At 44.0% G+C, this 21,600-nt stretch overlaps 2 protein-coding genes and 1 long non-coding RNA gene across 4 annotated transcripts; all 3 read right to left on the bottom strand.

Moving 5' to 3' along the window:
- Window positions 1-3,279: 3,279 nt before the first annotated feature.
- On the bottom strand, window positions 3,280-11,626 carry fdxr (ferredoxin reductase). 2 transcript variants are annotated; one of them, XM_070927011.1, is made up of 12 exons: window positions 11,216-11,626; window positions 10,701-10,804; window positions 9,420-9,515; window positions 8,155-8,277; window positions 7,923-8,036; window positions 7,673-7,774; window positions 6,933-7,040; window positions 6,446-6,530; window positions 4,722-4,921; window positions 4,457-4,628; window positions 4,187-4,360; window positions 3,280-3,736 (listed from the first exon to the last, which is right to left on the bottom strand). In XM_070927011.1, exons 1-12 carry the CDS (start codon window positions 11,295-11,297, stop codon window positions 3,606-3,608), a joined length of 1,491 nt encoding a protein of 496 aa, XP_070783112.1. In that variant the 5' UTR covers window positions 11,298-11,626; the 3' UTR covers window positions 3,280-3,605. The 2 variants fall into 2 exon arrangements, with proteins under 2 accessions (XP_070783112.1, XP_070783113.1); XM_070927012.1 differs by lacking the exon at window positions 9,420-9,515.
- A 459-nt stretch (window positions 11,627-12,085) lies between these two features.
- On the bottom strand, window positions 12,086-13,993 carry LOC139303789 (uncharacterized). Its single transcript, XM_070927635.1, has 4 exons — window positions 13,926-13,993; window positions 12,858-13,223; window positions 12,581-12,702; window positions 12,086-12,489 (listed from the first exon to the last, which is right to left on the bottom strand). The coding sequence occupies exons 1-4, from the start codon at window positions 13,957-13,959 to the stop codon at window positions 12,346-12,348; spliced, it is 666 nt and encodes a 221-aa protein (XP_070783736.1). The 5' UTR covers window positions 13,960-13,993; the 3' UTR covers window positions 12,086-12,345.
- Window positions 13,994-14,649: 656 nt separating this feature from the next.
- LOC139303707 (uncharacterized) lies at window positions 14,650-16,696 on the bottom strand. The gene is made up of 4 exons (XR_011598965.1): window positions 16,680-16,696; window positions 15,574-15,730; window positions 15,153-15,479; window positions 14,650-15,008 (listed from the first exon to the last, which is right to left on the bottom strand). It is a non-coding gene; the product is annotated as an uncharacterized lncRNA (long non-coding RNA).
- Between the last annotated feature and the right edge of the window lie 4,904 nt (window positions 16,697-21,600).

Raw genomic sequence — 21,600 nt, 5'->3', positions numbered from 1 at the left:
TTTGGTTCTTTGCCTCACAATGTGGCGAATTCAATGCAATGCTTTGTCGGGCTTTTAATTGCCGGAAGTCTACACTGATCATGCAAAGTCAAGTATACAGTGGATTTGTCTACTCAAAATCATGCAAACAATTGCATTATAGTACACATGCATACTATGATGGCATGGATGCAGTGAGAACTCAACTCAATTTGTTCTGCCAGTTTGTAGTAAAACCAACTGGACTGGTCTTCTGGGGCAAGTTTTTGCTTTTTTTTTTTTTTTTTTTTTTTTTTTTGGTTAAAATCTTGGCAGTGAATTCTCTCAGCAGTGTCGAAGTCCAGACTTTCTTTTAGTTCTAAATTGTTTACTCAAATGTCTTTCAGTACAACTGGAAACCAATGAAGTGGAAGCTGAGGCATCAGTTGGCCACCTGAAGCTCGTACCAAAGCCCCCGAACCACCTCCTGAACAGGACTGCAAACGACCTGAACGGGACGGCCAACGACCGCGACCACCTCCTGAACGCGACTGCCAACGACCTGAACGGGACGGCCAACGACCGCGACCACGACCACCTCCTGAACGGGACTGCCAACGACCTGAACGGGACGGCCAACGACCGCGACCACCTCCTGAACGGGACGGCCAACGACCTGAACGCGACTGCCAACGACCGCGACCACCTCCTGAACGCGACTGCCAACGACCTGAACGGGACGGCCAACGACCGCGACCACCTCCTGAACGGGACGGCTAACGACCGCGACCACCTCCTGAACGGGACGGCCAACGACCTGAACGGGACTGCCAACGACCGCGACCACCTCCTGAACGCGACTGCCAACGACCTGAACGGGACGGCCAACGACCGCGACCACCTCCTGAACGGGACGGCCAACGACCGCGACCACGACCACCTCCTGAACGGGACGGCCAACGACCTGAACGGGACGGCCAACGACCGCGACCACCTCCTGAACGGGACGGCTAACGACCGCGACCACCTCCTGAACGGGACGGCCAACGACCTGAACGCGACTGCCAACGACCGCGACCACCTCCTGAACGCGACTGCCAACGACCTGAACGGGACGGCCAACGACCGCGACCACCTCCTGAACGGGACGGCCAACGACCGCGACCACGACCACCTCCTGAACGGGACGGCCAACGACCTGAACGGGACGGCCAACGACCGCGACCACCTCCTGAACGGGACGGCCAACGACCTGAACGGGACGGCCAACGACCGCGACCACCTCCTGAACGGGACGGCCAACGACCTGAACGCGACTGCCAACGACCGCGACCACCTCCTGAACGGGACGGCCAACGACCTGAACGGGACGGCCAACGACCGCGACCACCTCCTGAACGCGACTGCCAACGACCTGAACGGGACGGCCAACGACCGCGACCACCTCCTGAACGGGACGGCCAACGACCTGAACGGGACGGCCAACGACCGCGACCACCTCCTGAACGGGACGGCCAACGACCTGAACGGGACGGCCAACGACCGCGACCACCTCCTGAACGCGACGGCCAACGACCGCGACCACGACCACCTCCTGAACGGGACGGTCAACGACCTGAACGCGACGGCCAACGACCGCGACCACCTCCTGAACGCGACGGCCAACGACCGCGACCACCTCCTGAACGCGACTGCCAACGCCCTGAACGCGACAGCCAACGACCGCGACCACCTCCTGAACGCGACGGCCAACGACCTGAACGGGACGGCCAACGACCGCGACCGCGCCCACCTCCTGAACGGGACGGCCAGCAACAACCTGACTAGCGTTAAAGAAGCTGTTCGTGAAGCCATGGAGGGGGCACCTGAGGGTGCTGCAGCAAATGCAGTCCCAGGTCCTGACTCATCCCTTGGGACCCCAGAACAGACCACAAAGGCTACTGTGCTCACATCAGCGTCTCACACGGTCACATTGAAAGGCGATTAAAGTATGGGACAAGGTTTGAGGAACCATGCAAGAGTTCATTTTGCATCTAAGATGTTTCTGCATGTGTCCAGTTTTTATGTCTCTGCTTTAAATAAAAATCTTAACTGATATTTGTTTCCTTTCTTCCCCCCTGAGATTAGTACATAGGTTAAATGGCACAAATACGCCTATGATTTCTTGTGAAACCTTGTATAGTTTCACATTCAAGTGTGACGCACTTTAAATCGGGAGCATTTTGAGTTGAAGCCGAAGAGCCAGTTGTATGAATTCCACCTGCCCGGATGTGCTTATTTTGTTTTAGTATCCCACACTACATTTTCTTTGTATTCCTGCTTTAAGTTTTGAAACGTCTTAAATCGCCTTTCATGAGTCTTTTTGTCAGTCACACAAATTCCATAAATTTGCCTGAAACCAATGGCATTGGTCAGTCTTTTCGTCTTAAAATGGGGTCTTAATGCCCACTGAATGCTTTCAAAAGCGGGTCACGAATGTAGACTTTTATTTATATAAAAAACAAACTGGTCACTGTAGTTCAGTAAAGGTCACTCAAACAGGAGGAAACTATGCATTTAGGAAGGACTTTTATTTATTTTTTTTTCCACTATAAATTACAGTGGATGTGACTGAAGGAGAATTTCACCCAGTGCAACAGTGTGGCTCACCGATGTGTTTTAACAGTAAACAAAGGACTAAGAAATGCCAACACAAGGCCACTTTTTAAAAAAAAAAAAAAAAAAAAAAAAAAAAAAATGGAATATCAGACTCCATTGAAATCGAGGGCCTAACATTGGGCCATCCTGGGGCTCTTTGAACTCCGGCCCAGCTAGGAGTGAGCACCATGAAATGGGGGACACACTGGCAGGAGAATTGTTACAACAAAAACGTGATATTTAACAAGGTGAAATGTATACAACATGTGTAATGTGCGCCTATGTAATATATTCAAATAGGCCAACTAGAATAGAATAAAAAGCTCCAGAAACACTTGGAAATCGTTTCCAAATCTTAAAAGTAAGGCTATAAATATGGGTGGGAATTCGGAGACATGTCTTTCGTGTAGTGTACGAGAGAGTGCACATGGACAGCAAATTGATTGTACTGGCCTATAAAAATGTCACTTTATTGTGAAGCCTTTTTGTCCCCGTCAAGACCCTTTAGGAATAATGACTTTTCCAGTGACCGTGCGGCAAAGTAAAAAAGAAAAAGAAAAGTGATTAAATATCCCTGTCACAAAGAGTAAAAATAATCATGATCCAGAATAATTTACTGTAGGACATGAAATTGATAGTAGGGAATGTTTAGAATTGCAGCAGTGGGAGATGCTACTAAAAGAATGAACGAAACAAGCCACATTTTATTTAGTATAAAAGATATTCAAGATGGTAAAGATCATTACATGAAGCGTGAGTGTATTAAAAGTAAAAACATATTTCAGTCACCACATAGATTTTGCTCTTTAACATTCATATATAGAGTAATTTACAGTACACATTAACTTCATTAGTCCTGTCTTTTGAGGTTAGTGTAACAGGATTTAGAGGTAAACTACGTGTACAATTTGAATAACGTCCATGTTGAGCCACTTCTTCTCTGTGCTCAGTCACTAAGGTCCCCACTCAGTGTCCAGAGTCTTCACCTGTAAACAGCTCCTCGTCTTCAGTCACTTTCGAGCCACCTGCAGCATTTCCTCCACGCTCAGTAGTTTTTCTCTGGGTTTTCCGGCGGCTTCGCCCCTCCTCATCTCCACACCGTCAATCTTCTCCCAGTCGGAGAAAATCACCGGCGTCACTCCTGCAGGCCGTAAAACACAATAAGCGCTGGTTTTAGAACAGACACCTTCGCGGCATTCACACACACACACACTGGATCTGACCTCAGAAGTGTGAACTTTTGGTCGTGTCGAACCAGTTTTTAGATGTGAGGCACCTCATTAAAAGTGTCTCGTTGAACAGTTTGCAGCTGTGACGCAACCTTTTGTTTTTGTTTCCATTTAAGCGTTGGCAGGAAAAATTTTTGGAACCTGTGAAAACCTGTACTGTTTACATCCATGTTTACTTGCCAGAAGTCTTCTTCACTGCCTTCTGTTGGTGCATTGCTGCATTTCTAGGCACAGTACTGTGAAATGACTTGAAACCATTGGCCATTCATAAAAAAAATAATAAAAAAAAATAAAAAATCGCAGGTCAAATAACCCGGTCTCCACAGAAGGTGACGAAACAACCAAAAGGGACAGTCGAGTACCTCTCTTTTCCAGCAGAGCACTGACGCTTTGTGAACCAGGCTTGGCTGCAGATACATCCAACGTTCCCGACTCCATGTCCTCCGTCACGGATCGCGCGGTGTCAAAACTGTTGTTCATCGTGGTGGCTATCACCCCAGTGGGGCCTGTTTTCAGCCAGCCACTGCAATACAGACCTGGAAAGACAGATGGATTCACTAAATCCTTTCAGTTTTCTTAGAAAACATTTGGCTTGCCAAGTGGTTTTGGTCTTTATGGTATTTACTGAGCACCTGCAGCTTGTTGAACGCGGCCCATGTTGTTCGGAACGACGGCTTTGCGGGAGTCAAACGGCACCGATGGGTCGATGGGGAGGCTCTTGTAGCCGATGCTGCTGATGACCAGGCCGCAGGTCACGTCCTCCACCTCTCCAGTGCGCACAGCCCGGGCTCCCTCGCCTGAGCCCTGGTCCCACAGAGGTAACCAGTTTTTAAATCATGCTTCAATGCTGCACATGGCTACACGAGGGACTTTTTAAAATCCAAATCCTGTTTTTACCTCCAGCCTGTTGATCGCCAGCCGGATGCCGGCAGCTCTGTTGCGGCCGGGGTCGGCCAGGATCTCAACGGGGCTCCGGAAGAAACGCAAGGCCCAGGTGCGGGTGGCCTTGTTTCGCCTCTCCCGCTCCTCCTCTCCCGGGATCTCCAGGGCCGTCTTCAACATGAGCTCCGTCAGACGCTTCCTGGGCCTCGGCACATCTGACACAGCACAGATACTTATGATAAAAACTGAACATCTGTCCGCCTCTGATCCCAGATGTCTTTTCATACATTTAAAGTCGTTACATTGTCTATGCTGAATGACTGTGAGCGTTTCTTATTGTAGCCCAACCATACAGGATTTTTGAGGTCGATAGCGATATATTGGTATATTTAGTCTTCTTAACTAAAACCAGACTAGAGTTATTACAAAGATTTAAAATGTTGATACATTTTAAATTAAAACCAAAATGGACAGAACTGACCTCAGACTAAATCTAAAGACGGTTGACAAAATGCTAGGACGTATACGTGTTTGTGCATGGGATACTGTGTTTGCATGCATGATCATGTGGCTCCTACCATTTTGGTAAATATGGAGGAAAAAAAAAAAGTGTGGGAAGTGTAAAAATGTGTGCGTAGGTGCAGACGTATGCAAATACCAGTCATCAAAAACACATACAAAAAGGACCTGCTCACCCACACGGCTGAAGAAAAGTATCAGAAGCGACAACACTCTGCTGTGAAACTTTGTTTTGGGTTTTTTTTTTTTTTGTAAAAAGGTTTAAACCCTCTGACCTTCACGAATTTCCTGTAACTGCACCATTTTTTTTGCTGTAACCACGAACCCCGTTGCCAGAGCAACGCCGCTAATATTATCGCTCACAGTGCGAGTGCAACAGCAGACACAAACCACCAGCTTCTAATATCACCCGTCACTTGCTTACTTGAACGGAGACGGGATCAAGGTTCTCATAATTAGCCGTGAACCGAGGCCACGAGGCTGTTATCGCTCTGAGTCAGTCGGCCCAATGTCGTTTCTGTAGCAAGGACCTTTGGAACACCAGCTGTACTCGGTGGTTGACAGTTTCCATTCACCTCACAGTATGAGGCCTAGAGGTCTCAACATGTTCCGGCTGTTAACCACAGCACATATGTCTTCCTTCCTTGTGACTTATTTCTTCTGAACTCATACTTTCAACACACGTAGTTGTCTTTGTCTTATTCTGTTGTATCGCATAGAATAAATATGTTACATATATAGTATCCATATACTACCTCATTATTTATTCTTTAAATGTTTCAGTGCAATACATATATAGTCATACACAACAGTGCAATACATATATATATATATATATATATATATATATATATATATATATATATATATATATATATATATACACACACACATACATATACATTGTTATTGTATCTTTTTACTTTTATTTTTCACTTAAATACTGTAAATGTGTATTTTTTATTTTCTATTTCTTATTTTTATATTTTGTACATACTTTTAGCTCTAAATTATGCTACTTTCTACTCTTGAATGGGAGCACCGGTACTGTACAATTCCCCCCCATGGATCATTAAAGTATTTCTGATTCTGATTACTGTATGTCGCCTATTGTATTGCCTTTACTCAAAATGCCCTCATTCTTGTCAGCTGAAAGACAAAAAATGCAGTGCAGATCAAAAAACTAAACAAAACAAAAAAAATACCATTTCATGTCTTACCTTTCAGAGCCTCCGTGACACCCTCGAAATCAGCCGCCACCATCTCGGGCCTGGTGTCCGGCAGGTTCACCATTTCTCTGAGCTCCTGTAGACGAAGCGGAGCACGGCAGGGGTGAGCGGGCAGGACTGGGAAACCATTTACAGCTTTGTGAATGAGTTTAAAAGGGTAATTGTGGTTTACTACAACTTGGGCCTTGTTTTCGTACTCTTGGCCCGCTCGCCACAGTAACGGCTGACAAACGGGATCAGACGCACCTCCCGCCCACCTCAGCCGTGCCCCGTGTTGTCATTGACGCTTTTGTGTGTGTGTGTTTGTGTGTGTGTGTGTGTGTGTGTGTGTGTGTGGTGTATTTCTAATTGCTCTGGTTGCTTGGTGTGGTTTAATGGTGGTCGAAGTACGAAACAGTGGGTTAGAGTAGTGTTAAGACGGTTCCAGCTGGTTTTTCTTTCGTTTTTATTCTTCTCTCAAACAAGCCGTCTCACGCACCTTGATAGTGCACGCGACCTGTATGGGTCCTCTCCTGCCGACGATCAGCACCCTGCGGACCTGGCTCCCTGCCAGAGCCTCCAAGGTCGGCTGGGTGATGTCAGTATTCTGTGGGAAAGAAAAGAAAACGACATTTCTTTCATGAAAGTCTCCTGAAAACTGGATCTCTGAGGGGGTTGTAGAGTTCGTGTGTACTCCAGAAGATTTGGTGTAATTTCTGATGTAGTGTTTTGGGATTTTTGGGATTTGTCAACAAAAACATGCCGTTGGTTACTGTGGATGAAGTGAAGGTTCTTTGTCTGACAGCGTGGGGCTCAATCTCACGAAACCACTGCTTACTGCAATACTGTCATCAACAACATGTTTATTGAAGGTGTATGTGGTGGTTGAACGTGACACGCCTTTGTGGTTCTTTATTATTCACCCATGGGCACCTGACAGTGTGCCCTACTTTTTCCAATTGTCTTTTGTGTCTTTGCTTCTTCAGATGCATGTTTATATGACATACTGGGGACTATTACTTTAGGGAGGCAAGTTTGAGGGCCACATCAACCCAGGTATAGGTGCTGGCATGTTGTACCAGGTGTGAACACGGATCTCCTCTGCCTTCGTTACACTCCTCATTTGGCTTCATGCATTTACGATCATGCCGTGCAGTTGCTTTGCTTTTTTTTTTTTCTCCAAATGATTATTTGGTTATCTTAAATGACCCAAGGCTGTGTGTGTGCGCGGTTTGTCACCTTCAAAATGTCAACGGGAGACAGCAGGATTCTTGCTACATCCAAGGCCACGTTGCCTTGTCCAAGAATGACTGCGGTTTCACAACTCAGGTCTGGACTCAGCTGAATGGAAAAGATAATGAAGAGAAACTGAGATTTGATGATGATGATGATGAAAAAAAAAAAGATGACTGATATGATCATCGCTGTGAGCTTTTTCTTTTTACTCACAGCAACATGATTTATTGGAAACATTCAAAACAGTCCATACCTCTCGACAGCTGGGCAGCCCATTGTACCAGCCCACAAAGTCTTTGGCAGAGTACACACCGGCCAGGTCTTCTCCTGGCACTCCCATGCTCCTGTTTCCCTCTGCCCCGTAACTCTACGACAACATATACAAAACAAAAACAAAAAAACAATGCTTATGCAGACAGGAGGAGAACTTTTATCTAAAGGGGATTTTACTGTCCAGACGCAGCGGCGCGTTGCCGTGCTCTTACCAGTACGACAGCGTGGTAGGCCTGCTGCAGCTCTTCGATGCTCACGTCCCTCCCCACGTTCACATTGCCGTAGAAGCTACAGCGTGAATGCTTGGCCGTCTGTGTGAATGTGTTGATGACGTTCTGGGGAGCAGAGAAGATGAGAATTATCGAAACAAAACAGAGTTTTATAGCTCCTGTAGCGGCGATTCAACCCAGGTGGGTCTGACTTGGCTGTGGGTATAATTGAGTTGTGTTTCATTACAGTATGAGGGAGAATTGGATTAACATGCAGGCACCAGTTTGTTATGGGAACGCAATTATCAGTTCTGATGGCGCAGTGAGAAGACAGACTTTAGAGCGAGCGCACAGCTTTACCTTCTTAAATTTTTACAAATGGTTAAAATCTTCAGCTGTTGAAACCAACTTAGTGGCTACTTACTGTAAATGCTGTCTGACTCTGAATAAAATGACATCATTATACAAGGATGCAGCACTAAGTGGAGTTTTCCTTTCATTTCACTGCTCAACTGTCATTCCGCAGAAAGCAGTTTTGAAACATGTTTGTCTTGTAAAACACACTGCATGACATGTAATGGTGAGTGATAGTACATTTCAAACTAGGGCTAAGTATAGAATCAATTGTATGGGGGGGGGGGTCTTCTTCTAGTTTGGAAGTTCTCAAAATTGGAATTGGCAGTGGCGTTGCAGTTTGATTGCTATTACAGTTTGATGTCCTAAAAAGAGAAAACATAAAACAGTACTTTAATTTCTAAACTCCAAATGTGAACGCAAGTACTTTTAATATAATACAATATATATAACATAGTATGTTTCTGGGACACAGTGAACAACTTTAAAGCACATTTTGAAAAGCACAAAAACGAAAGTGTAACAACAACACATAATGGACATTGTAGAAGGAGCCAGGCACGCTAATGTTTTGTTTTTTTTATTTCCACTTCTTTGCCTGTGGGGTTTTTCCATTGAGACGCTGCTTGCATCACACACCCAATCATTAATGTCCCTTTGTTCCTGAACGTTTCAGGGAGAGACTGCATGTGTGAAAAGGTTTCTTTTTGCCAGAATGTGCCAACTATTGTAATTGACAAACTAATGGAATCATGTCAACATTATGAAAGCATTATTACTCTTTTTGAAGGTCACACTGCATTGCAGTGTACCGCAAAGCCTGCTGAGAGCCCTGTTCTTATACTGCAAACACCCAGATAGTGTAGGACAATTATAATGTACGCTCTCCAACACTGTCTATTTAGGATTAGGACCTTGACTTCAGGATGATCGGGGGCCACCCCGAACCTGACCAGGCCGAAGGGGACGGGCAGCCGCTCATAGATGTCCACCTCGACATCTTGACGGGCCTGGGAGGACGAGAAGGAAAAGAGAGGCACAACATGTAAAATGAAATCCTTTCGATTACAGCAGTTGGAAAAGACGCGGTGATTGGAAAACCTCCCTTTTATGCAGAGTTACAGGAGAACACTGGTGTTGTTTGGTGTGTTTTTTTTTAAACTTTTGGCCAATGCTCACAGTGTGGCTAAAAATGGATAATGTTGGGAAAAATATTTTATTTGGATTAGCTATTTAATGTGCCCTGATCTGTTCTGTTGCATATTCTTTACTGATTTACTTATATTATTATGGTCTTTATAGAATGGCAAACGGGTTGAAGTACAAAGAAAACCCCCACCAAAGAGCCACACTGATGCATTTACAATGAACACCGGCTGGAAAGCTAAAACAACACTTGCTAATGCTTTAAAACATCTCTGTGATATTTCGGACCACTCACCGTTTCGCACAGGAACCGATATAAGGAGATTAATGCATGGTGACAAAGCGCTCTTTGTATAGCAGAGCAACTTATTTCCTGCCCTATATGTAGCAGGCCTGTGAGGTTTGAAAGTGTGAGCACCTATTTAAAAATGAACAGAGAGCTGAAGTAAATGAGTTTCAACCATAAGTGTAGGGGGATATGCAGCAGGGAGGTGCACACCCATCGCCCATTTGCCTGTTCTGACTTGATTGTTTGTTCAAGGTGGATGCATGCAGCCTTTATTTTGTGCCAAAACTATATGCATTCACAAATGAACATTTTGTGCCTGAAATATTCTTAAAAAAATAAAAATAAAAACACAGGAATTAGCTGACAGGAACATTTTCTTTTTGGCTGAAGAGTCTTAAACGTAACTGCCTTTAAAATAAGGAGCATTTAATCCAGAATATAATTTGAAACATACAATAAAGAAGAAAATGTGCGTTAAAGACTGGGAGGGTTTTCTATCTTATCCATAAACATATGTTGTATTTTTAAAAGACAAAAAAAACAATTTGTTTCTGCAAACAAACTCATGTGAAGGCATAAAGAAAAAGTTTATAAAAGGTGAAGCAGATGTGTTAAAAGTTAACTCAGGCAAGGATCAGAGGTGAAACACACAGGTACAAGACCTTATAGAGCTGGGCAATACGACGAGATACAGAGACACCTTGCAATCATATAAATGCCTACTGCCTACATTATGCAGCACTGCCAAAACAGAGGGTACCTTGATCAAATGCTGAGCCGTGTAGAAACCTGCTGGGCCGCTTCCAACAATGCACACCTTCGGGCTGCAAGATGAAAGAGATGCCTTTCCGCGCCCATGTATACCTACAGAATCAGCAGAGAGTTGGGATTGCGGTAACTAAACAGGAAGGTCTGACCTCGCAGTGAAACATCTCATTCAAGGCACAATAAATAGAACTCCCCAGGCAAGTCCGTGTGCAGTTCAAAAACAACAACCAGGGGAAAGGTTACCACTGCTCATGACGATGTTACTACTGTGTCAGTGAAAGAGTTGTACGCCGAATTGCTGAGTGGCGTCACTTTGTTTAAGGTTTCGCATATCTTCAAGCAAGTATGTAGCTTTGTGTGAAGGCAGCTTAGACAGTTAATAATTGACTCAATTTTGTACTGGGTTTGGCGCGTGTTGCCTCCGAACAGGAAAACTAACACTGAACGTAGTAGACATATTAAGCATTAAACGCAGCGGGCTTGACACGCATGTGGTTAGGGTCTCACCACCATGAAGTCGACTTATCCATCTACTTCTTCCTGACGTCCACGACTTCAACCCGGAACACAGCAGTTTATGGCCGCTCATCTTCTCCCCGCCTCTGGCTGCAGACAAGCTGGCCTGGCTTCAAACCAAGAACTAGTTAAATCCACAGCGTAGTTTTCCTGGTATTTGCCGAGCAGCTCCACATCGCTGCCTCCGCTCTGAGCGTCGGGCAGTCGGCAGGGCTGAGAGCAACGAAAACAAAACGCCAAGGTGAAGAACGTTTATCTTCCCGGGGTAACGTCAGTTATCGCAGGCTGAGTGTCCTCAACTCGCAAACTGATGCTAACAGTTAGCTAACGTTTACGCGTCTCTTTTGTTCTGCGAATATTGCCTTTATTATCACATTGTTAAAGTGTTATCACCAAAACAGACTGTTTCCAAGGCTGCACCGCGTGTCACACCAGCAACAGTCCGGGGAACACCGACAATGCAGTCCGGAGGTTCCACAGATTAATAGGCCTACTTTTTAAAGATGAATTAGCTATTTCCCTCTACGGAATTGTGCAAGACGTGAAACCTGACTGGTGCTAACACTAGGAAACATAATGTGGATGCTATAAAGGATAAAGGACACAGTTGAAATGAGTATTTTGAGTCTCTTCAAAGGAACAGCAAACTTCAGATGGAGGAAAAAGGTTCAGATTTAATGTGCATATCAAATCAGGCAGAAAATTGTGGTTTACATTTGTTCGAAAGTTCGAAATCTCTTTTTGTTTGTGTAAGACACAAACGCATAGGATAAAGCATACTGCGAAACTCGACAGGTCAAGCCCACATGTCATGCAACACTTACAGTAGAATAACAGAAATGCTTGATGTGAAGTTTTTTTTTTCTTCACCCCCCCCCCCCCCCCCCCCGCGTCAACCAGGATGTGGTAGCTCTCAATCATTTTTCTGCAAACTAAACACAAATATGTGTATAAAAGGAAATGAGAAGCAGTGCAAAAAAGCTGAGTTGAGCACACACATGTCTCAGTCATCTGTTACAAAGCCATCGTGCATTGTACTGTGCGGTCCAGAGAATTGTCATCTCTTATCATCATCATCATCATCATCATCATCAGCATCATCATCGCTTTGACTCGTAGCATTACAGAATTCCCCTGAAGTCCAACCTATTTACAGATGTGGTCATGTAGGGACAATGCTGGGGGCTGTGCTGAGGGCAGACAGGCTGGGCCCTGTTAGGTCTGGGGGGTTTTACAGCTCCGGCAGGTCTGAAGTGCCTTTTAAACTGTAGGAACACAAAGGAAAACATATTCATTTGCGACACCGTGGCATTGTCTTTGCATGACTATGAGAGCGGGGTCCGTCTGCCCACTTACCCGATTGCGTCTCACAATCAGTGCCCCAATGAAGAGGAGCAACACAGTGAATGCTGTCACACTCAAGGCAATGAAGATGTGATCCAAAACGTGGTGCTTGCATTGCTCCTGGGGATCTCTGTCTGTGAGGAAGAGTGGCAGAAGAAGAAAGGTAAGTCGAGGACGGAAAACCTTTTCTTAATACATGAATGGACAGTGTGTGTGTGTGTGTGTGTGTGTGTGTGTGTGTGTGTGTGTGTGTGTGCATGTTTGAACTCAAACGACTGGTTCTTTCCACCTCTGACAATGATAATGGTGCCGGTGCTGGACATGGTCTGCCGTATGGCCTTCTCTGACTGGAAGCGTATCCAGCTGCAGTCATACAAGTCCGTGTCCTCCAACCTCAGCAGGGACAGCTGCAGGGTGAACCCGTAGCCCTCCCTGGTCTGCTGGTCCGGGGCTATGCGGATTCGGCCCACAAACTCTGTGGCTATGGTATCCTTGGTGATCTGTCCGTTGTCCAAGGCCAGGAACACGACGTCCCCCTCGCCGTGGAAGCGCCTGCGCAGGGAGAACCCCATCGGGTCTGACAGTGACGTGGAGCAGGTGATCTCGACGGATGAGTTGACTCTCTTTAGAGAGATGGATGTGGGGCCTTGAGAGACTGTTGGGGACAGGTGGACTGTTACTATTACTTACTGCCTCACCTGAAGTCACCCTTTATGGAGATGGCCATCATCAGGCCATAATATCACTGGATATTCATGATCATCATCATTGTTAAAGGGAACTCAGGCACTTTGCTACCTTTATACTTCTACTTCACCACATTTCAGAGGGAAATATTGTACTTTTTACAGTACCCCTCAGATTTATCTTGTGACCCAGTGGAGGGGGCCTGATCCCTAGGTGGGAACCACTGGACTAGACTACCTACACTAACGGCATATAAAGTAGCTAAAACGATCCTCACCTCCATCATGTTCAGTAGTAAAAAGCTAATACATCAGTCACAGAGGCTGTTTTCCTTGCAGAACCTGAGCTGTTACTTTTGATACTTGAGTACATTTTCCACATACAATGACTTTTAGTCAAGTAGGACCTTGAATGAAGGACTTTTACTTGTAATTCGTTGTTGTATTGGCACTTTTACCTAGAATCGATAAAGACTGCTGCTTTTAAAGACACTTCTCTAAGGGCACAAACAGGATGAGGCTGCACACAAACCAGAAAAGATGACTCAGACTTGCCTTTGAGGACATCGTCATTGTTTTGGATCTTAAACCCAAAGCTTATCCATCCTTTCTCTCTCTCTTTCTCTCTCTCTCTCTCACACACACACACACACACACACACACACACTCACCTGTCCAGGTGCTGAGTAGTACCTCGGCAGGCATGCAGAGCAACCCCAACACACAGCTCCACCCGTTGGCTTTCATCTCTGCAAGCTGGGCCGCTGGGCAGACTACCAAGACGCAGCAGCCTGGCTGACTGACTGACACATGAATGCTCAAAAGGAGAAGTGCGGTGTGCAGAGGAAACGTGAGACTGAGTCTTGTTGCTTGGTGTTTATCAGCTGTGTGTGTGTGTGTGTGTGTGTGTGGGCGCGTGTCTGCCGTGCTGCGCTAGATCAAAGATGTGCAGGTGCAAAAAACGTAGAGCTTTTGCATCACCTACAACTGTTTCATGCACAGCGACCGAGTCCACCTGCACCACAGTCTACACACACACACACACACACACACACACACACACACACACACACACAGTATATCCAGTACACAATATCACCTTTACTTTTGATTCCTACTTTGCTTTTTCTTTGTCGAATGCACTGAGTGAGCTTTTGCACTTCCACTTGCGAAGAATGTGTGGAATAACAAAAAAGATCTCTGGTTCTGCTGCATTGATTTTTATACTTGCATTAAAAAAAAAACTGTCCAGTGAGAGTTGGACAGTGTTCTTACAATTGTAGGAGTGTATTGCTAAATTGGTGGGACGCTGTTTTAAGAAAGCTCCCTTCACAGCCACAGAAGACATCATACCACTGTTTTCACAAATGAATTTCATAATGAGTGGACCAGACTTGTGTGTGTAAAAAATCGGCGCGGTGGCCCTTTAATCATGTCAAACCATCATATTCACATGCGTCCATCAGTACAGATAAAAGACACACAGCCAGCTGTGGTGAGAAGTACCTCATGAACAACAGATATTTAAAACGTAACACACAGGACTTTCAGAATTTGTCAGGCAATCGGCGTCTGTGTGACTGGTGTCTTTTCCTTCTTGATACATCTGATCACTTTTGCAGCTCTGTCAGTTCTGGACAGGAAACACAAAATGCCCAAAACAATGAGGGTGGCCAGAATGCCCAGCAGGGCCGGTGTCACACCAGACTTGGTGGCCTGCTCGGTGGTCTGCTCAGGGTCCCGTAGCGTCCTTCCTGGCAAGATTAAAAAAAAAAAAAAAAAAACTTAACATGTGGATTACATCCAACTTGTTCTGTATGTCCGGAGTCTGTTTATACAAATGGATGAGAATGATGCACCTGCACTCATTTACACATGTAACTTGCTAAAAGACTCACCAGTGGTGTTGCTGGGGGGCTGTTTGACTTGTACTTTGATGCTGGGTGAGTTAGCAACACCACAGTTTGTGCTTATTTTAACGCTGTAATTTTCCTCCTCCGTGACATTGGAGATGGTCAGCACATAAGTCGGACCATGCCACCCGCAGCTGTATTTCGTCGAGTTGTTACACGTTATGGAACCATTTGAGTTACTCCAAAAAGAATCTACACCCTCACAGCCCTGCAGTCCTGAGTAACCTACAGTGCAGTTTAGTGTCACCGTTCCTCCAGCCACAACTTCCTTAACTGTGCTGCAATTCAGTGACACTCCTGGATTGGATATTCCTGGATGAAAAAAAAAAAAGGCCAATAAATGACATGATTTCCTTTTTGTAAGGATTTTGCAGTATGTTTAAGGGAACAAGCAATATATAAATACCTTTATTTGACGAGGCACTGCTAAGTTGAAAAGTAGCAGCGTAGAACAAATACGTCCACAGGCTGGACATCCTGGAGGTTCCACCGTCTTCAGATACTGGGAGGACCAAAAGAAGAAAACTGTACTGTTCAGATGTCCCGGGCTGCCTGCTGCCACACTGTGTTAGAGAGCAAACAAATAGTCCTCACAACTCCCACAGCTTGCTATAAAACAAATGTGATACGTTCATTCGTGAGCTTCAGAGGGTTTTGTTTCTTGTTTGTTTGCTTTAGCCCCACAGTTAGCATCACAGATTTGTGGTTCAAGACTGTCAAGTGTCATCTCATAACCCTGCATTTTGTGTACTTTATTTCACTTTTAACCCAGACAGGAGGACTGATCACAGAGCAGTTTGGAGTAGGTCTGAACAGCATTTTAGTTATGCTGACGACTTAAGTCTGTATCTATGCTGCATTAAGGATATCTACTGACTTATGCATTTTAACACTTGCATAATGCATCACAGATGGCTCTGCAGCCTGCATTGTGTTTTATATTAACAGTCAACCTAATTTTTTCTCTGGAAATACATCAAATCATAAGCTTAGAGTTTAGTTTAGATAGCAGCAGGAGCAACTACCGTGCTGCGTGTTGATCCTGAAACCAGATTCAGGAGCTTGACAGACCACAACTGAATCTCAGAGCAGGAGGGGCGACTGACACAAGTTGAAAGGAAAGTCTCCAGTGAAGTGTGACTCGAGAGCAAAAGAAATGTGATTACCAGTCGCTGTCTCAGATAAGACCAGGGATGGAAAGTACTATTCACTGACATTGACATTTTGCTGAGGAAATTTTGAATGCAGGACTTTTGTTTGTACCTTTCCAACACATTGTTGTATTGCCGCTTTGACTAAAGCAAAACCCGTGAGTGCCTCCTCCACCACTAGAGACTAACTGCAGCCCCTCAGCAAGCTGTATTAACTTATTAGGATCAATTGCCTCTATTACCCCGATAAAACCACAAATGAGCTCCTTAGTGACTCATTTAAGTTCAGAAAAGCAAATGAACACACCCCTTCACACACTTGCATATAAATATACACACAAAATGAAAGAGGGGTGCTTACCTGAGCGTCAGGGAATGATTCTGAAAAAGTAGGTGCTTGGAAGGTGAAAGTGTTTTTAACCCACATGCCACACCCGTGGGAGGTGGGGTGATTGAGGGGCAGGGCAGAGAAGCAGGGTTTTTCCAGGTGTGGGACTAGAAGAGCAGGTTCAACCTTTTTTGCAGCTTTTCTTTGTTTCATAACATTGTAAACTGAGTATAACTGAGTTTCAGACTGTTAGATGGACAAAACGAGACATTTGAAGTCATATTTGACGTCACTTTTGGCCATTTTTCACTACCTTCACCTTTATTCTAATGCTGGAGTCCTGTAAATCCAATATTAATATGATCTATACGCTGAAAAACAAACATCATTTTGTCCAGCAAGCTCTTGGTGGCCAAGAGGACCCTCCTGACCCTCTGCTGCTGTAGGACCACTTGAAAACTGTGCACTCCTGAGCCCACTTCAGCTTTAATGAGCTGATGACAACTTTTAGGCCTTTACCTGTTCTTAGGTCATTACGTTGCATTTCAATGACATTACAGTCACTCCGGTGGTTGCCACCTGAACCAGAGATAGTAAAAAGTAAATGAAAACCATGGCTTTGCGCTCATTGCTCTGAAAAGGTGCAGGCTACAGAAGAGTCTTTCTACTCCGTTTGGTTTGCTTGGTCTTGGTTTGCTCGGCCTCTTTTCTTGTCCCCCTTTTCAGGAAGAAGCCGAGCAGAGGTCGGAGGTCATCACGAGAGGAGGTTCACCTGGGCCGCTGCGCTGGGAAGCCTTTGAAGCTGGCCTACTGTAATGTAAATGTTGGCTAGCTGTAAAATGAGAGTAAGTTTAAATCTAGCAAAGCCAATAACTATTCACCCAGGATTAACTACTATTTTCCAGAGTGACATCACTGACCGTTGCTCTGGATTTGCTGAAAGTGTTGATTTTCATTTCCTCTTCAGTCATTCATGACAATCATTCTATTTCATCTATTTGTTCATGGTGCAAACAAATGCAAATATAATCAAAATGTCTCTTGGCTACTGAATTTTATAATTTATAATAAGTAAATCACTGCACCACTCAAAAATACATATTAATACCCCAGTCACAGTGGCTTCCACTGTATTGTTAATTAATAAACATTTAATGTTTGTATGAATAAACGCAAACAACAGCCCAGCTTTCCTAGCAAGGCCATTAGAAATGATATTTAAACCTGCGATAACTGTTTTGTTTTTTATGGCCACTTGGCGGCAGCAGAAACAAGTTGTGGACACAATGTTGACATCATCGTCTGTTCCAGCTGTCCCCACTGGTGCTACTGGTCCGCTTTTAAATCATTTTTCAACTTTTCATCTTCAAACTTTACTCAAATGTAACGAAACTAAAAAAAGAAATGATTCATTCACAAATCTTAATTATTTCACGTCTAAATCACCTTTGACAATAAAATGTTTTGTTCCAAATTAAAATCCTTCTGCATCCTTGTGTATTTACTTAGTGAAATATTGCACTGTAAGTACACACAGATGGATGACAACAGACTTGTGTTCTATATTCTCTCATTCATACAGTTGTGCTGCTGACAGAGACCATTCATCTGTTGCTGAACCTGCAGTTACATCATGAATTCACTTTTTATTTATATAGCGCCAAATCACAACAAACGTTATCTGATGACACTTTCCATATATTATTACAGAGACCCAACTGTTCCCACCACGAGGGAAAAACCCCCTTTGAACAGGCAGAAACCTTGAACAGAACCGGGCTCTCGGTGGGCGGTCATCTGCCTTGACCGGTTGTTTAGTTTAAAGACGATAAATAAAAATAAGAAAAAAATACTTTTGAATCTAATTCGGCGAAATATTGGAGAATACATTGATCCAGTATGTTACAATAATTAAGAAGGAGTGAAGGAAATTATTGCAAAACCTGTTTTACATTAAATAATCTTAATAAACAAATACTGTAAATACTGACGTTAATGACGAAATGACGTTAGGATTCTACGGTTGCTATGTATTCCGTATATAAATAGATGAGCTCGTCTTCGCCACCATTTCACATCTGAACTTGGAGAGAGATGCCCACACTGACAGCAGTCAGAAGAAGAAGAACCCCGAAGAAAAAAGGCAGCGACTGACTGCGGTTTATTTCAACACTTCTATATGGAAAAAGTAAGAGTTTTAAAACCATTTTAAAACTTTGGAAGTAGCTTGTTAGCTAACGTTGGCTAACGTTAATGTTAGCTAACATTAGCCGCTGACCTTGGACAGTTCAAATTCAGGAATTTAAAGGAAATAAGTGTTACATTTCAGTGTAAATCATAAAAATTGCCCAAAGGGACAAAAGTTGAATCTTTCAAAGCCTTTTAAAGTATTTATGAGCCTTTTTATTTGACGCTGTGTGTACCTTTTCAAGCTAGGAAACAGGAGTTCAGAATTTAGTGCAGAAGTTAGCTAACTAAATAACTAGTTAGCTACAGTCATTTCACTGTCACGATACCTTAAATAACTTAAATTTAAATTTGACAAAGACAGAAATAATTGTGCAAATTAATTAGCTGAACAAGGGAAGTGACTTTTGTAAACACTGTTTGGGGCAAAAGAAATTGAGGAGTGAGGAGTTGAGAATGTTAATATATATATTTTATATTTTAATGTGACAGCAGATACTGTCTCAATTCGAATAAATAACAAAAAAAAAAAAAAAAAACCCAAACTATCTGAGGAATCAGACCAGACAAACTGAGGGAGTGTGGTACACTACGAAAGTAACTTGCAAATGACAACGTGATGATAGAAACATAGATTCATCTACCTCTGCTTCATCAGTCTGAAAGAGATTCAACTGATCAAAGTTGACTTAATTCCTTCTTTTTTTCCCACTCTCCATATCTCTAACTGGAAAACAATAAGAGGCAGAGGGAGAGCAGCCCCGGAGCCCTCCAGGAGCCTGCAGGAAAAAAGACCTCCTCTGGCTCACAGGTGACCCCTGTGCAGCCAGAGACGAGCACCAGCCCCCAGCCCTCCACCTCTGGACCACCGGATGGAGGACTGCAGGCCCTTGCCCAGCAGCAGGTGAGTAGTCCACCCCAAACACTCTGCTGAAATGTATACACACAGAGAACTGCCTTCTGGGGAGGTTGCCTATAGTGATGCTGGGAAATACAGCTAATCAACAAGTGAAGAATCCCAGTACGCGTTTTGAGAGCACAGCATTTAACAATAAAAGAAAATTTAACTGACTTGTGAATGGTGTGGTGACCTCCGTGATCTCCCACAACCCAGGTGACCCCTGTACAGCCAGAGAGGACCCCAGCAGCGAGTGAGTAGTCCACCCAAATGCTGACAACAGACTTGCGAGTGGTCGTGGTGTTTCTGTTGGCCTCCTCGATCTCCCTCAACCCAAATGTCTTGTCTCATTCTTCTGACCTGTTTCTTCCTTTTTCTCCTCGGTCCATCTCTCTAACAGGCTCGGGAACGGAGGCGGCGGTGGAGGCAGAGGCAGCAGGAGGCCAGACGTGGCTGACTGCGTGGCGGGTACTTCGATGTCCAGGTCATGTTCAGCGGACCCAGGCCCTCCGTCCGCATGCCCCGTTGGGTCCCACCAGCCACTGCCCAGGAGGTAATGGCAGAGGTTTTGGCGTAGTGACTCTCCACTCAGCCCGGAGATGTAAGTACGCCCCCTCACAGGTAAAGGGGCCTCCAGGTGCATTATAATTAGTGGCATTTCCACCGCCGCTCACGCTTATTGTAAATAGTTCTTTCTTTCTTTTCTTCCTTTGAAAAAAAACAACAAAAAACTTGAGTGATAAGATTAGTATATTGTTAAGTGATAAGTTTAGGTTATAGTTAAGTAGCATTAAGTTAAGGATGGATAAGCAGATATAGATAAGGTTGATAAGGTTTAAACTCTTTTCTTCTTTTAAAAACAAACAAACCAAAGAAATGTGTGTAGTTGAAGTATTGATAAGTTTAGGATGTATGTTAGGAGTTAGATAAGTATTTTCTTTTCTTTTAAACTTTATTTAAATAAGTACATTGTAAAATTGTAAAAGAAGTAAAGGGCTTTAAGAGGGTCTCAGGGAAATGTTCCATTCAAATCCTTTTTTCCTGCTGCGTTTAGTTTTAATGACTCAAAAACAAAAGAAAGAAATCATGAATCTGTTTTCATTATTTGGCTATTGTAGTAATTCATATCTCAGTATATTAACAGATGAGCAGTTGAATTTACCTGCTAGATTTGATCGACCAGTGTTAGATTTGTTGTTAAATTAGTGTCTTATTATATCATTACATTGCAGTCTGAGCAGCAGGTAGCATGTATTTGTTTGGAACATTTCCAGTGGGTTCGGGTTAGGGAGGGTGAGACCCTCTTCAAGCCCTTTGCTTCTTTTGGTTCGAGAATATTAAGAGTTGATAAGATATTTTAAATTCTTCAAATCTTCCAAAAAAAAGAAAAAGATCCACTGTACATGAGTAATGATTAGACTTCCAACTGTCTTTTAGGTCAAAATCATAAAGGATAAGTCTGCTGATTTTGTATATTTTCAAACAAATACAAAACAAATCCCATTAAAAGACCAAAACCAACAGTGAGTGAAGACAAGTATTGTCTGTGTGTCCAAAGCCTAAATACATGATATCTTATTCCTCTGTGCTGTAGAGCTCCATTGTTGTCCATCGACTATTAAAAACACATCAGTGAGTCACAGCGGTTCTCTGGCTGACATGTAACACACACACACACTGTAGTTTATCTTGAGTCGGTCCCACACACACCATCCTGCTGCAGGAAACACTCACTAGTGCACTAAATGTGTATTAATCTGAAGCTGAAAATAGTCCCCACAAATGCTCCATTCACTGTTGTTGAGTGATGTTTGTTAAAACCTCCAGTGCACAGCTATTTCAGGAGATCGCTGAGCCTGTTTTTCAAAA

This window comes from Enoplosus armatus, chromosome 20 (assembly GCF_043641665.1).
Source record: "Enoplosus armatus isolate fEnoArm2 chromosome 20, fEnoArm2.hap1, whole genome shotgun sequence".
Classification (NCBI taxonomy): Eukaryota; Metazoa; Chordata; class Actinopteri; order Centrarchiformes; family Enoplosidae; genus Enoplosus; species Enoplosus armatus.
Note: the sequence above shows the minus strand (reverse complement) of the source record. Positions and strands in the feature narration are given on the sequence as shown.

Coding starts and splice junctions, on each gene's coding strand:
- fdxr (XM_070927011.1), bottom strand. CDS start 11,297: ATGAGCGGCCATAAACTGCTGTGTTCCGGGTTGAAGTCGTGGACGTCA. Junction 8,278..9,419: donor CCGATCATCCTGAAGTCAAG/GTCCTAATCCTA, acceptor TCTGCTCCCCAG/AACGTCATCAACACATTCAC. Junction 3,737..4,186: donor TGCTCTGCTGGAAAAGAGAG/GTACTCGACTGT, acceptor TACGGCCTGCAG/GAGTGACGCCGGTGATTTTC.
- LOC139303789 (XM_070927635.1), bottom strand. CDS start 13,959: ATGCCTGCCGAGGTACTACTCAGCACCTGGACAG. Junction 12,703..12,857: donor CACCATTATCATTGTCAGAG/GTGGAAAGAACC, acceptor TCTTCCTCACAG/ACAGAGATCCCCAGGAGCAA. Junction 12,490..12,580: donor TGATTGTGAGACGCAATCGG/GTAAGTGGGCAG, acceptor GTGTTCCTACAG/TTTAAAAGGCACTTCAGACC.